Raw genomic sequence first — 14787 nt, forward strand, 5'->3', positions numbered from 1 at the left:
ATTGCCGGTCTCCGTGGAGCGGGAGTTGCCTGTGTTGTCACGAGAAGGTGGGACGCTGGGTCACTGCGCTGCTGGGCAGTTCTAGGCCGGCTCCCAGCCTGCCAGCAGATCAGCACGCGAACCCTGGGTGCGCGGGGTCAGTGGATCCACCTGCGCCCCGGCCAGGGGGCACTAGCGGGTCTTGAACCCACAGGCTGCTCTTTGCCCATTTCTGCAGCTGCCCCAGGCCAACAATCGGAGACTGGTAGGCAGGGGGAGTGGATGAAAATCGGGATCGTCCAGCTGGGAGGAAGCTGGAAGGATGACCAGATTGTGTGCCCTCTGCCCTGTGCAGCAATCTTCCCTAGCGGCCCAGTTCCAATGAGTCAAGCTTTTGCTCAAACACTTCCAGGGATAAGGAACTCCCTGTCAAAAGGCAGCCCAATTCAGTTTTGAAGAACTACATTGGTTAGGAAGTGTAAAGAATCCCAGCTCCTTTGGTTCTGCCTCTACAGCTGCCCTCCTACAGGCCACCTTAGGCTGTCACTGAGACCCGTAATAACACCCGTGACCACAGACGAACATGGTGTGCCAACAACCGTCTGGACTCTTGTCTCCTTCCAGACACCATCCTTTTGTCCACACAGCCCAATAGGACTTGGCTTTCCCGGCACCCACGTGAACCTAAGTTTCCAGTAGAGGTGTTCTTGGCTGTCATGTTTTTATGTTGTTATTGTTGTTCACTGAATGCAAGTTACTAAGCCAATCTCCCTCCCTGAACCTGTGAGGTCGACTTTTCGAAGATGTTCAGATAGGCCTGTTGTCTCACCTTGTCACGCTTGATCCATCTTCCAATCTAAGCAACAAATTCTCAGCGAGTAGGTCACCAAAATTCTGTATCGTAAGATGAGTGTGACTTTCCTATTTATACCCATTCTGAGTCCCAAGGAACCTCAGGCATCTTTCCTTTTTGCCTCAGAACATCCACAGGTGCACTTTCTCCCTGTGCCTCATACTGCATTCCTGTTACTTTTAAAAAAGGGTTCCGGTGTCCACATAGTCGAGAACCCAGCCCTGAATTATTCAAGAGTAAGAATAAACCCAAACCTTTCCTTCACTTGAGCCCCCCCCCCCCCAAATCTAGTACACCACTGCCCTTAATCATTCCTACTTGGCCACCACTCACACAGGTGCTCCTTTTTCCTGGTCTCAGGAGCTACCCACAAGTTCTCAACACATTTACACAAGACAAAAATTCCCTTGCACACACCTGTACCCACCTCGTGCCATCCTCTCCCACGCTCCAGCGCGACTCAGCTGCCTCCTTCCTATACTCTGCTACTCTCTGTCCCCTCCGCCACCGGCTCACCCCTGGAACTACAGCAGGGTTTGCTCCATATTGGTCAGTGAGCAGCTGGACAGTTGACCTGCAGCTTTGTGCTTGAAGCAAATCCTCATTTTCCCCTCAAGAGGAGCCCAGGATGTTTAAGACATGGTAAATTCCAAAATTTACTCATTCCTCGGTGAGTTCCAAAAGAAACCACTTTCTCAACAGCCCCGGGCATTTCTTTCCTTTCCCCCAGTTCCTTTTGGACCTTAGGGCATTCACCTTGCTCCTCTTATCCTCAGTTCGCTTCTTTCCTTTGGTGTTTTGCTACTTTCTTTTGTCTTTTGGTTTGTTAGATCTCGAGGCTTCTCAGAGTTTGGACTCTGAGAGCCTCGAATTTAATATTGTTCGTCTCCAAGGACTAGTTTAGGCATACCCCTTCGTCACAGCTCCTCCGTGCTTCCTCCCCACTTCTGTGGCCTGTGGCTTCTCCGTAACAAAAGGGACCCTCCACTGAGGGCGGAGGATCCAAGTTGTTGTTGGCTGCAGAAAGGCGGCCTCTGGCTTGTGACCCTTCCAAATGGTCATGTGATGAGTCAGTGTTTCTATTATTCTCCCAAAGGTCCCTTCGTGCAGAGGCCTGGGGTGAGTAGCTCATCAGCGCCTACATGGAAAGGAGCCACTCCAGCTGGCTGTAGCAAAGCTCCAAGGGCAACCTTTCACCCCTCGAGAGGTGATTAATCGTTTTTAAGAGGGGTTGTGGGAGTGTGGCGGGAGAACGTCAGTTTCCAAAGGATTGCTGGAATTCAATCCAGAGTGAATATACCCAAGATTATAGCAAACAAAACAAAACTGCAAGGACTCCACAGCTCCCAAAGTCAAGACTGAAGCCACTGATACGAAAGAACCTTCTTACTCAAGGTAGCAGGTCTCCGCGGCTGCAGGTCAGACCACGAAAAAGGACCGGAATAATCCTCCCACCACAGCCTCTTTCTCACCTCCGCACCTTAGAGTCAATCCTCCATCTAGGATTAAATTTTTAAAATAATCACAATCTGGAGACCGTTGCTTGCCTGCCTCATTAAAGCTGGTCTCTGGCATGGGGGCAGGCCTTTTCAATTCAAACCATGACTTGAAGAATTCAAATCACAGTGTTGAGTTTCAAGTTCAAACTGTGGTTTTTTTTGAGAGATGCTGATTACTTTTTCCCTTAAGACCCTTACTCCCCACCCTCAGAAATCCCAGAAGAGGAAGGGGAATAGAACAGTAAAGAAACACATGGAATGCCTCCTAGGAAAGGAGACTTACTCCCAAAGACCCCCAAAGCGGAGATGCTTCCTTGCCCTTTCTCTTTTAAGCTAGAATCTCCCAAAACCACAGTTTGAACTTGAAACCACAATTTTCCTGACACTGTATCAAAGGCTGGTCTTAAAGGAGCCTGCCAATATGCCCAGGATCAACCCTCCTCTCCACTGTTGGGACAGAGCAGCCTTTATTCCCACTGGATCACTGGTGGAAATGTGGGCCCAGACACTGTGACCCACTGAGCCAAAAGAAGACAGGCTCTGTTTGCTGGACAGAAGGGTGAACCCCAAACGTGTCCTACTCCTGTATTCTCAAACCCAAGGCGCCAAAGGTTTACCTGATTAAACCAGAGGAAATAAAATCAGACTCCAAAGGGCATGTGGCAAGAGGAAGCTAGGAGGTGCATGAGGAGCTCCTTGCTCTGGCCAAGGAGCAGCGCCTGGGGGCTGCTTGGCTGGACGCTGTACACGTGTCTAAAATGACACCAGGAAAGGGAGCCCCCAGGAGCAACCCCCAGGCCCAGCAGGTTACTAACAGAGGCGACTGGGAATCAAATGGTGACTACAGGGTCAAGACCAATCAAAGGCCACTGAATTTTAAAGACCTGACTCCCGTTATCCTTGGGATCCCACCAAAAACGATCACATGGCAAAGAAGACGCAGCTGTCGTTTCCCTCCTTGGGAACCGCTGTTGCAGCAGCAAAGGCAAGTGACTACAGCAGCTGCCGTAAAGGAAGGAAAGGACTTTACACTGAACCGGTGCAGTGTGACCGGGTCGATGCTGGGGAGCTGGGCAACCAGAAGGAAAGCGGAAGCAAATGGATCTTTCTTCTTAGATTCTACTTTATTTGGTAAAACTCGGAAACTAACAACCAATTCACGGCCCCCGACCTTCTTCCCTCTGAAGAAGGCAGTTCCCCAGAGACAAAAAAGGCTGTGGCTTGGGTAACACCCACCATCTCCAGGTTTCAGACTCAGAGCAGCTCATGGCCTGGTGGTCAGGCCTCCAGACCCAAAGCTCTCAGGCAATAGAGAAAGCAAAAGGAAGCTCTCACTTCAGAGACAATGACCCCGTCCCACCCCCTTCCCCCCTACCCACAGCCTCCCCACACCCCAACCTAAATAAAAAGATAGCAGAGGACAATGCATGAGTGTGATACACACACACACACATACACACACACATACACACACACACACGCACACACACACAGAGCTTCTTTTCAGCCCAAGAGCTGCAAAATCCCTCCCTGGAAGGACAACCGGCAACACCAATCAAGGCTTGGTGGTCCAAAGCGATGGCTGGAATCATCTGAGACTGGTAAACATCCAGGGAGAAAATACTTCACCTTCACCCCGTTCCCAGGTCTCCAGTGAACTGGTTTTAGTTCAAAGAAATCCCCATTTCCACACAGGTAGACTGTGGCCTCTGGGACAGCTGGCTTAGGGGAAGGTTTCCCCTGGCCGAGAAGACAGTGGTGGGGGAGGGGAGCAGGGCAGGAGAGCAAAGCCTTCAGGGAGGGTCTGGGAAAGGGGACCCCAGCCCTTGGCTAATGGATCCGCGTCAGCTCCTCCACAACCTTGATCAGGTCGTCGGCGGTGGCCTCTCGCTTCATTCCGCTGCCATCATCGTACTGCAATGAGGAAAGGGGAGGACTGTGAGGGCCACTGGGGTGCTCTCTCACCCCAGGGAGGGGGAAAGGACAGTCACAGCGAGAAGCACCTGTCGGCAGTATTGCCGTGGCAGGGAAGGAGGTCTCATCGGAAACCCACACCTTTCCTTAAAGGTACAAGTCAGCAAGGTCTCCTGACAGCAAAGCTGGTTCGAAGGCCACCACCTGGTATACGTTTCTCTCCCTTCCAGAATGTCCCCCAGAGGCACTATCTCCAGTGAACAATACCCCAAAACTCTGCACTGTGGCAAGGTCTCTTCCCTATAGGATCCTGACCCTGCCTCCCATCTGTGGGTTGCCAGAGATCTGCACATGCCCGAATATGCCCTCACTCCTGGAGGTCACACAGGTGAAGTTCCTCGTACAGTGCCGTGACCCTCAGCCACATCCCCTTGCCTTCAGACTCCACCTTCCCACAAGGGTAGGAAACTACTTAGAAAGGGCCGCTGGTACTTGGGGGTGGAGGCAGGAGACACCGGCACTCTGGTGTCTCCAGCATGCCTGGCCCCGCCATGGACTTGGGTCATAGTCCAAACACCGCACAGCTCACCTGTAGGTTTGCCACGACCTCCTGCATCTTGGGCCGGCTGATGTCTAGGAAACTCTCAATCAAGTCTCCATCAATGAAGCCTGTGGCCGGTTCTGTCTTTCGCTCAGTATGAAAGGATCTCCAGGTGGACAGGTGAGTTAAGGAACATGCAATTATCTGCAAACAGCCTTACTTTCAGTCATCCCTGCCTCTGCCCAACACCACAATCTAAAAGTGATCACCAGGATGAGAACAAGAAATGTTTGCTCTTTAGACAGTTTTGGAACTGAAAGGCCTTAGGTAAAATTATCACCTGATCCAAATATTCTCTAGTAGAGTGATCTTTGGGGCACCTGGGTGGCTCAGTCAGTTAAGCATCCAACTCTTGATTTCAGCTTAGGTCATGTTCTCACAGTTCATGAGATCGAGCCCCGTGTCGGGCTCTGTGCTGACAGTGCGGACCCTGCTTGGGATTCTGTCTCTCATTCTGTCTGTCTCTCTCAAAATAAATGAACATTAAAAAAATACTTTAAGAAAACTACAGATCAGACCCTCTCCTTAGCACAGAGCCTGGCCACATACGGACGTTTTCCACAAGCACTCCAGGTAGTCCTATGTACACACCTGGGAAGAACCAGGCTTCTAAGTGTAACCTTGATCTACACAGATGAATAAACTGAGGCTTAGTGGGAGAAGAAGCATGCCAAAAGCCCTGCTGGGTAGCAAAAGCTGACACACCAGCCCATCGCCTCTATCGCAGGTAAGAGCTGGGCCGTCCTGCCTTGGAATGGGCCCAGAGCCCTCCCGCCCTCCTGCCTGGGGAGGGCTCTTTCTATCTCCAGGAATAAGCAAATGTCCAGCAGTACTTGGATCCTGGGTGTCACAGGGGCCTGATCCCTGGGCTTCTGGAGCTTTCGGCTTCTTTACTTTTCCCCTCTTCTCCCACCAGCCTCTCCCACAAGAGTTCTCAGACCCTGCTGTCCCCAACAAGATTTCTGAAAGCACATTCCTACGTGGTCATCTAAATTTCCTGTTTGACATGCAAGGTCAGAAAGACCAGAGGCATATTTCAAGGACACAAATAATACATTTCTAAAATGAACCAGGTAAGCTGGGTGATAAGTACACGGGGAGTCACTATACTATTCTCTCTGCTACCGTGTGTTTGAATTTTTCCAGAAGTATATTAAGCACACACACACACACACACACACACACACACACACTGGGGTGCCTGGGTGGCTCAGTCTGCTAAGCATCTGACTTGATTTTGGCTCAGGTAATACTCTCACGAATATCTGAGATCAAGCCCCGCATCAGGCTCTGTGCTGACAGTGGGGAGCCTGCTCAGCTCTCTCTCTGCCCCCTCCCCATGCTTGCTCGCTCAAAACAAACAGACATTAAAAACAAAACAAAACAAAACCCACAAAAGTCCATTCCCCATGGGAAGCTAGTCAAGACAGTTCCTAAACAGCAGCAGTTTCCAGAAGCAGCCTAGGGTAATGCAGCTGTCTACCTGTGCTGGGACACGCCCCTGGAAAGGATATAAAGAGTGCTCGATCTTGCCCACACTTTTGATGACTTTATTGAGTCGATTCTGCATGTCCAACAGCAGGTTGTACCAGCTCTCGGACAGCGAGGTCACCAGCCCTGGAGAAGCAAAGGGAGCCGTGAGCCGCAGAGCCCGCGGCACGCTTCCTCCCCCGAGGGCAGCCCGGGGAAGCCACGCGAGGAGAGCCGAGCTTGTGGCGGCCTCTGCTAGCGGACGCCTTGGCAGCGGCCCACCGCTGTCCGCATCCCTCCGAACGGGGGTCTGTGCTGCAGCGCGCCCTGCAGGCGCCCGCCTTACCAATCATGCCGTTGACTGTGCCGAAGAGCACCGAGCCCTGTGTGGGCGTGGAAGTCTCGCCCAGGTTCTGCATGACCAGAGAGCCGTGGCAGAAGACGTTGACGAACTCGCCCAGGTGGAAGAGACCGACCTCCTGGAGGTGCTGGCGCTCCTCGTCGGTAGTGGCAGCGCTGAAAGACAGCGTGAGAAACTCGCTCCCTGCACCTCCCGTCCCCGCCACGGACCACACGCACGGGACACCACGTGCTCCGCGTCCCTGGTGAGCCCACACACGCCCCAGCGGAGGAGGCGGCCTGGAGACACCGACTGCTGTGGCTCTGACTCCCTCGTGGAAGAACTCTACCTCAGTGAGGAGGCGCACGGACACCGAAAAAGGACCCGACGTCTTCATCCACCACTCGGGGGCCCTGCCCCCCGCCCCGCCGTCCCCAAAGCTGGTCACTCACCTATCCTTTTGACACACAAACAAGTTAAAAGCATTTTCAGCCCCCAGGAAATTGTCGTCATCCAAGATTTCGACAGCACTCATCCAGTTAGGATTGAAGTCTCGAGCAATCTTCAAATAGTAAGGTACAACAAGAAAATATAATCAGCAGTGTGTAACAGAAGCGAGTTCTCCGACTGGTCTTTTGGCCAGAGGCCAAGAGCCCGCCCCGCAGAAGAGATGGCCCTGTGTTTAACGACTGCCGCTCTACAGAGATGCTACCCCCATCTCCGGCCAGTGCATCCCAGCTGGTTGCACCTGAATGGGGAGATTCAAGTGCCAGGGGAGGGTCCTCCGAAAACACCTAACCAAAGCAGAAAGTATGCTCCGGGAAAAACCTGCCCCCGCTGGGCTTGATTACCCCTCCCCACCGCAGAAACACTCGCGGAGGCCACATCGTGAGAAGTCTGCCCCCGACCCCAACTACCTCTTCAAAGTTCCCCTCCATGGGCTTGTAGGCAAGCAGCAGCACTGAGCGCATCAGGTCGCCCACCAGGATGAAGTCGCCCTTGGTCTTCAGGTAGAGGGCCATGATGTTGTTGTAGTGATTGCACTCGGTGCGAAGCTCCTTCTCTGTTGTCCACTCATAAAGCCGCACCTGGGAAGGACATCCCGTTTCTCTCAACCCGAGGGGCCCCAAACCTCTCAGAACGGCCCCTGTCCCCCTCTTCAAGCCTCCATGTGCAGCACCATTTACCGGAGTGCAGCATGGGAGGTGAGCCGGCTTGCTGCGGAACTTGCGTGAATATTTTATTTTGGTATTACACACTTACGAGATACGAAAATAGAGTGAGCACGTCAAACTGGTAATAAATTTTCCTTTACATAAAAAAAATGAGTCCAGTGTCAAGAAAGATACCAAGTAAACAGTAACGCAAGCAATACTAAAGACACAACAAAAGATGGTCTTCTCGTGACTGACAGTTGAGAACTGACCTACAGAAATATTTCTGGAGAAAGAAGATCCATCTTGATCAGAAAGGAACAAGATCACCTCCCGACGAACCGTCTTTTCTGAACCCTTCTCAGAACATATGTTCTTAGAACATTCTGACGTGAACCCAATGAGCAGAGAAAATGGAATAGAAAGTCCAACAGAAACATGGTCAAATAACTCAAGGACTCTTTCAAATAACTGAAGGCTCAGGTCTTTATCCCAGGGTCGTGGGATCAAGCCCTGCATTGGCCTCTACACTGAGCGTGGAGCCTGCTTAAGATTCTCTCTCCCTCTCTCCGCCCTCTTCCACTTGCACGAGTGTGTGCGCTCAAGAAAGAAAGAGAGAAAGAAGAGAGAGGAAGGAAGGAAGGGCCCAAAGAACTAGATCTGTGGCCACCCCTCCACCCAAAGAGTTTTCCCCCCTTTTTTCTTCTCCACTGCTGTGTTTCTTCAGTTACAACCACACCTCCAAACTAATGCAGATGCTTTACAATCCAGCAGACAAACAGATACATATTCGGCACAACCCAGTCAGAGGACTCCACTCCCTGGAGAAGCCTGCCCTGGCAGACCCCCAGGATCCAGGTGGCCCCGCCCAAGGCTTCGGCACATACAGGAACTGCTGGACAGAATATATTAAGCCATGATTTCTCAGGGTATGTGTAATGAAACCGGACTCCAAAGAGGCGCCTGCCCTCCAAGAGTCACGCGTGACAATTACAATGGCTACCACACCTCCATCGGCAGGGTCATGGGTACCCAGAGCCCCCCATCTTTGGGTAAGCCCACTCCAAGAGTGGAGTAAAAATGGGGCCAAACACTCAACATGCTCCCGGCAACACCCCCCACCCCCTTCATTCGCAGTCTGTCTACTCTGGAGACAGTCAAAACCAAGGTCAGACACCACCAAAAATCCAGGATGTCCACTCTTTAACCCAGCAGGTTCTGTCTGCTATCTAATATGGCAGCCACTAGCCACAGGTAGCTACAAAACACCTCAAATGTGGCCAGCCCAAACTGAGATGTGCTTTAAGAGCAAAAACACAAAGCAGGTTTTGAAGTCTCTGTATGAATAACTCACAAAATACCTCCCTAATAATTTTTGCATTGACTACATGTTGAAACGATAGTTTGTACCTATTGGGTTAAATAAAATACATTCCTCAAGTCAATTTCATCTACCCTTCACTTTTACTCACGTGACAACAAGATAGTCTAAAATTACACCTGCAACTCCTATGGGAGCTCCGTTAGACAGCAATGGTCTAGCCACCTCTTCCCTAACCTCGCACTCCACCCCCCCACCCCCCCACGTCCCGCGCACAGGCTCTGCACCCGCTTGCTGGAGCACAGTCCCTGGGCAGCCTCCTCTCTGGCCAATCTCCTTTCTCTCAGACGTGGCTCTTTTCACAAGGACTCCAAGCCCTCTCAACTTCTCCCTGCCCCTGTCCCCTGTACTGCCGAGGCTGGAGGAAAGACAGGCTTCCAAGCACTCCCAGCCGGTCCTTTCTCACCTCCATCCTGCCTCCTCCCTGACATGCCATCCAGAAGCCCACCCCCTCAGACTCTGCCAGCCCCAGAGCAGCCATGCACACCCCCACCCCACCACTCTCCCCCACACAGCCTTCCTGGGATCCTTGGTGACTTTCACACTCATAGAAAAGGCCCAATACGGACTCCTTTCCTCTCCTCACCCCCCTCTCCTCATGTATCTCGTCCATCCAACAGTCACCCTCAGAACCTGCCACTACACGATTCCAGAATCTTGTGTCCTTGGTTTCACCGCCTCTCAGACCACTCACAGACAGCGAGCTCCTTCTACTTCCCAGTAACCGGATACTCTCCTGGTCCGCGGCCCTCCAGGTCCTGAGGCTACGAGCCATACCTCCTGAACCCTCTACTCCCTCCGTTTCCACCCTTTCTCTCAGCTCCTTCGGAGGGTAGACACAACCAAGTGGACCGGTGCTTCCGACATCCGGGGCCCACAGGGGTACTGCGTCCCACCTCCCATCGGTCTACTCAAAAACAGAGCTCCGGCACCTCGTGTCTAATGGACCGTTCTCGTCCACACAGAAGGATGCAGCCGTGTTTCCAAGCTTGAAAAGCTAACAACTCTCTTGTCCTGCCACCCCTGCAGTCACCCCATTACTCTTTTCTCCCTTCAACACCAACTCCCTGAAAGCGGTTCTAACGCCAGCAGCCCTCTCCTCCCAGTCCTGGTCGAACGCTCCTCTCCCAGCTTTCCACCCCACTGCCCACCCAGAGTTGCTCTGGCCGAGGGCAGCAATACCTTCCACGGTGGCAAAACCAGAGGCCAACTCGTAACCCTTACGTTACCTGACTTCTGACAGCACCTGTAATTTATCAATTCGCCCCCACCCGAAATTCTTTCTGTGGCTTCCAGAACACTTTTCTCTCTTGGTTCCTCTCCTACTTCATTCCTCACCCCTTCTGCGTTTGGCTCGTTCTTCCCCATCACCCCAACTTATGGGCCGGAGGATCCCAGGGCTCGGCCTTCTGGTCCCTCCTCTACCCACTCTCAGCATGTGGATGATCTTGGGTGACCTCATCCACACTGCTGGCTTATTTATTTATTTTAGCGTTCATTTATTTTTAAGACCTAGAGAGACAGAGCATGAGCGGGGGAGGGGCAGAGAGAGCAAGACACAGAATCCAAAGCAGGCTCCAGGCTCTGAGCTGTCAGCACAGAGCCCGACACGTGGCTTGAACCCAGAAACCGCAAGATCATGACCTGAGCGAAGGTGGACCTTAACCGACTGAGCCACCCGTGCACCCAACACACTGCCGGCTTTAAGTGCCGTGTCATAACCGCTGCCCTGCCATCTCTAGCCCATCCGGCAACCATCGTGACGTCTTCACTAACGTGACTACTGAAACCCAGGAGGTCCAAAACCAGGAAACCTCTGGTTTCCTCACTGGGACACAGAAAAATACCTTTGGTCTCTGCCCCCAGTTCCTGATCTAGAGTGCTCCCAAAACCCTTGTAACTTCCTAAATGAGAGCATTTTACACTGAGCTCCTAAATCCCCCGGAATTTCCCGGGTGACAAGAGTCCTTGGTTCTAATGAGGTGCCTCTTGGTGGTTCCTGGATAGTTTAGGATGTGGGCCGGTGCCCATGATTAGAAGCCTGGACCTGTTGGCCCCCTCCCCCATCCTCTGGGGAAGGGAGAGACCGGAGATTCAGTTAACGATCGATCATGCCTGTGTGCCGGAGCCCTCCCTACCTTCTCCAGCGCCCCTGCTCCCAGAAACCAGCCGCTGCTGTCTGCATCAGCACTACCGTCTGACAGATCTCACCGCTGCTGCCCTTGGGCTCCTCCGGCCTTTCCCAAGATGTGAAGTGATCTTTCCAAGACAGAAGTCCAACCACATCCAAGCATTTGCTCAAACCCTCTAGAAGTCTCCATCATCCTCACAGTAAAACCCCAAAGTCCTTAAACAGCCTATCAGGCCCCTGGCTGCCCCTCTGACCCCCCTGCCTGCCCCAGCTCGCTCCCACGCAGACAGCAGGACCGCTCCTTCCTCCCACTCCTCGCACTTGGCTTCTCCGAGACACAGGCATGGCTTCTCCGTCCCTCAGGAACCTGCCCGGATGTCACTTCTCAGCAAGAACCGCCCCCCACCCCCAACCATGTGATGAAATAGCAGTCCCCACCCCATGCTGCTTCTGGCACTTCCTCAGTCCCTGCCCCACTTTTATCTCTCATCGTCTCAAGAACAGATATGTGTACTAGCTGCTCGTAGGTCCCAGAACCAGCTCTTTGTCCACTGCTACATCTCACACCTACAGTGGACTGTTTCACGGGACCAGTGCTTCCGGGACGTACCGAGGGTAATAACACGGCTTGGCTCACCTTGTTCCGTACAGATGGAATAGTCCCCCGCCACGGCCCACTCGCAAGCACAGGGACTGCAGCCCGCACCCTGTTCTCAATACCCACAGCGCTCAGGATCTGATAGGCACGGGGGGCTCCCGTAACCAAGGCCAAGAGCTGGGCCAACCCGAGCTCCCCAGATGCCCAGCTGCGCCCTCCATCCCCCCGACCCTGTCATCCTTAGCATCTGACACATAGGCAGCCTCGGGGAACGTGAAAGAGACATGCTCTGTAGACGACGGGGTGCAACCCAGGGCGTGACACCAAGCGGCCTCACCGTGCTATTGATGCTGGCTAACAGCTTCCCGTTGAATTCCACCATGGAGTACACGGCCCCTTTCACTTCCTTCTCAGCCACAGTCTGTAGTTTTCCTGAGGGGAGAGAGAAGAGACTCTGAGTCTCCTTTAGGAGCGCACACTTTTCCCCCTCTGGCTCTAATTCCTGCTCCCAAACCACGCGTCTGAATGCAGGAAGTAGAGTCAGTGTCTCCTGGGGTCAACCACCACCACAGCTGTGAGCCCCACAGAATGTGCAGCGACTCCACGCTGTGTCCAAGATCTGCCGCCCCCAAAATTGCAGCTCCGACTCCCAAGATGGAGACCACATTCCATCTCAGCCATCTGAGCTGAGATTTTGGGGTTGAGAGTGAGTCCTGAGAACCCTCTTGGGTAGGGGAGATGAGAAGAGACAGATGTGCACACGAAGCACTAAAGCTGCAACAGGACCCACGCGGCTGAGCAACCGAGTGCAAAGCAAACCTAGGATTCCTCTCCTTCTGGCCGCTCGATTCTCTTACCGTACTTCACCTCCCCCGCCCCCGCCCCCACCCGTCTTCCCTTCAAAGAGTAGAAAAGGAAGAAACGCAAGCTAGATTTTACTTGTGGGTCTGCCGCCCCCCTCTGTGAAAACTGATTCAGATCAGCAGCAGCTTCAGTGGCAGAACACAAAGTCTCGTGGCACAGCAATCAATCCAGACTCTTCCGCCGCTTCACCAAGGCCCTGAACCCAAACGGTCTCACTTTCCCAGATGTCAGATCTCTCAAAGGCTGGGGACGGTGCCCACTTACCGTCGGAATACTGAAAGACCACGATCCGACCCTGCTTGGGCTCCGCCTCTTCGGGATACACCATGGCCGTGCCCACGATGAAGTACGTGTTGGGGTCTTTGCCCAGCTTGCAGGAGACCAGGCTGAGGGCGTACTCGTTCTGCAGAAACTGGTGGGCATGAAGCACTGGAAGGAGACCGGGAGGCGTGACTGGCTGCTGAGCCCCACACACAGGTACCCCTGTGCTCCAGGGAGGCCCCCAGCTGGGCTCCGAGCACGGCGCGGGCGGTGCCGGGACGCCGCCTCCAGCTGCTCCTGTCCCCTCAGCCTGTCTCCGTCCCTCACCAGCCTGTGCCGACGGGAGGCAGCCCGGCACCCTGCACGCCCGGCCAACCCAGAGGTCCCACCCCTCCTTTCTTCTCCTCCTCCTGGGAGGGTCTGCCACGAGGTTTACCCAACTTCGGAACCTATGAGAGCCTAGAACCGGCTAGCTGAGGGAGGAGGACGTGGGCAGCAAAGGACAGAAAGAGCTCATCCGCACCTTCGAAGGTGTGCTGGTCAATGATGAGGAGGTTGTGCACCTCCACCTCTTCTCCAAAGGAGGTCTCGTGAGGCGCTGTGCTGCTGGAGAACAGCTTGCTGGAGCTGACGCTGCTGGACAGGGCCTGAGAACACAGAACGCACGCGCCCTCTCAAAAGGAGAACGGGAGGGGGTCGGCCAGGACCAGGGGACAGAAGCGGATCTGAAGGAGGAAATCTCAAGGCTGGCAGCCCGAGGGGAGCCAGAAGAACAGAGAGCTTCGGAGAGGACACGGGGACCGAGGATAAGGAGCCAAATCCCGTACAAAATTGCCACAGCAGTCCAACACAGAAGAGCCTGAGGGTCGCTAACGGCCATTAAGACAGTGATGGCAAGTCGCTCGAACAAAGCGAATGAAGAACTAAGGCAACCTAGCGAGGGGAGAGACTCCAGCTCTGCCGATGGGAAGCGCGGGAAGCAGGTGAAATAAAGACAGGTGTAAAGACCTTATGCTCTGGGTTAAGGAGAGATGGTTCCAGCACAGACGTCTGGGAGCAAGAAAAGCAGAGAACACGCGGAACTAAAGCGTCAGCTAACACCGCCACTGAGTCTATCACGCGGGGCCGCAGACTGGCACCCGTATTTCACAGATGAGAAATCTGAACTTTAGGCTTGCCCAAGGTCACACAGCTAGCAGTAAACCCTGAAGACAGTTCTGCCAGACTCCAGACCCCGCCTCTTACCTGTTACGCTAACGCTGCCCCCCGTTACTCATACCTACGAAGCCCTCAAATTGATGAACCAAGAGAATTACTCATCCTGCAAGGCTACGGACTAGCAAAATCACGGACTTCCACACTTATCCCAAATTCTTCTCAACCCTCTGATGAGGGTGCCAAATCCAGCTCGCTGCCTGTCTTTATAACACGGTGTTACTGGAACCCAGCTATCCTACCTGTGTCGACGGCTGCTTCCGTAACGGCCGACTGGAGGAGTCGTTCCCACAGGGCCGACAAAGCCGCACCCATTATGTGACCCTTTACTGAAGAGTTTGCCAGCCCTGCTGTGATGCCATCTTTCTGTGTCCATGCCCTCACCTGGGTGCTGGCACTGGGCCTCAGGGCCGTTGTGCCCCCACTCGTGTCCTGGACTTCAATCCGGCTAGAAAGGACCCCGAAGCACTGGGACACTTCCTGATAGCAGATCTTCCTGGAGAACAGGTGCGGACAGTGCCTCTCAG

General features: G+C 53.5%; 1 protein-coding gene across 5 annotated transcripts in view; it reads right to left on the reverse strand.

Annotated features, from left to right (window-relative positions):
* Positions 1-3436: 3436 nt before the first annotated feature.
* DDB1 (damage specific DNA binding protein 1) overlaps positions 3437-14787 on the reverse strand; it is a 29161-nt gene continuing 17810 nt past the window's right edge. For all 5 annotated transcript variants that reach the window (XM_042906096.1, XM_042906098.1, XM_042906100.1 and 2 more), the window contains 10 exons: positions 14645-14756; positions 13569-13692; positions 13049-13213; positions 12258-12352; positions 7574-7744; positions 7109-7218; positions 6663-6832; positions 6361-6463; positions 4835-4958; positions 3437-4245 (listed from right to left, as the gene is read on the reverse strand). In XM_042906096.1, coding sequence (XP_042762030.1) covers positions 4162-4245; positions 4835-4958; positions 6361-6463; positions 6663-6832; positions 7109-7218; positions 7574-7744; positions 12258-12352; positions 13049-13213; positions 13569-13692; positions 14645-14756 — 1258 coding nt within the window. In that variant the 3' untranslated portion in view covers positions 3437-4161. The remainder of the gene's footprint in view (positions 4246-4834; positions 4959-6360; positions 6464-6662; positions 6833-7108; positions 7219-7573; positions 7745-12257; positions 12353-13048; positions 13214-13568; positions 13693-14644; positions 14757-14787) is intronic.

The sequence above is a fragment of the Panthera leo genome, chromosome D1 (assembly GCF_018350215.1).
Source record: "Panthera leo isolate Ple1 chromosome D1, P.leo_Ple1_pat1.1, whole genome shotgun sequence".
Classification (NCBI taxonomy): Eukaryota; Metazoa; Chordata; class Mammalia; order Carnivora; family Felidae; genus Panthera; species Panthera leo.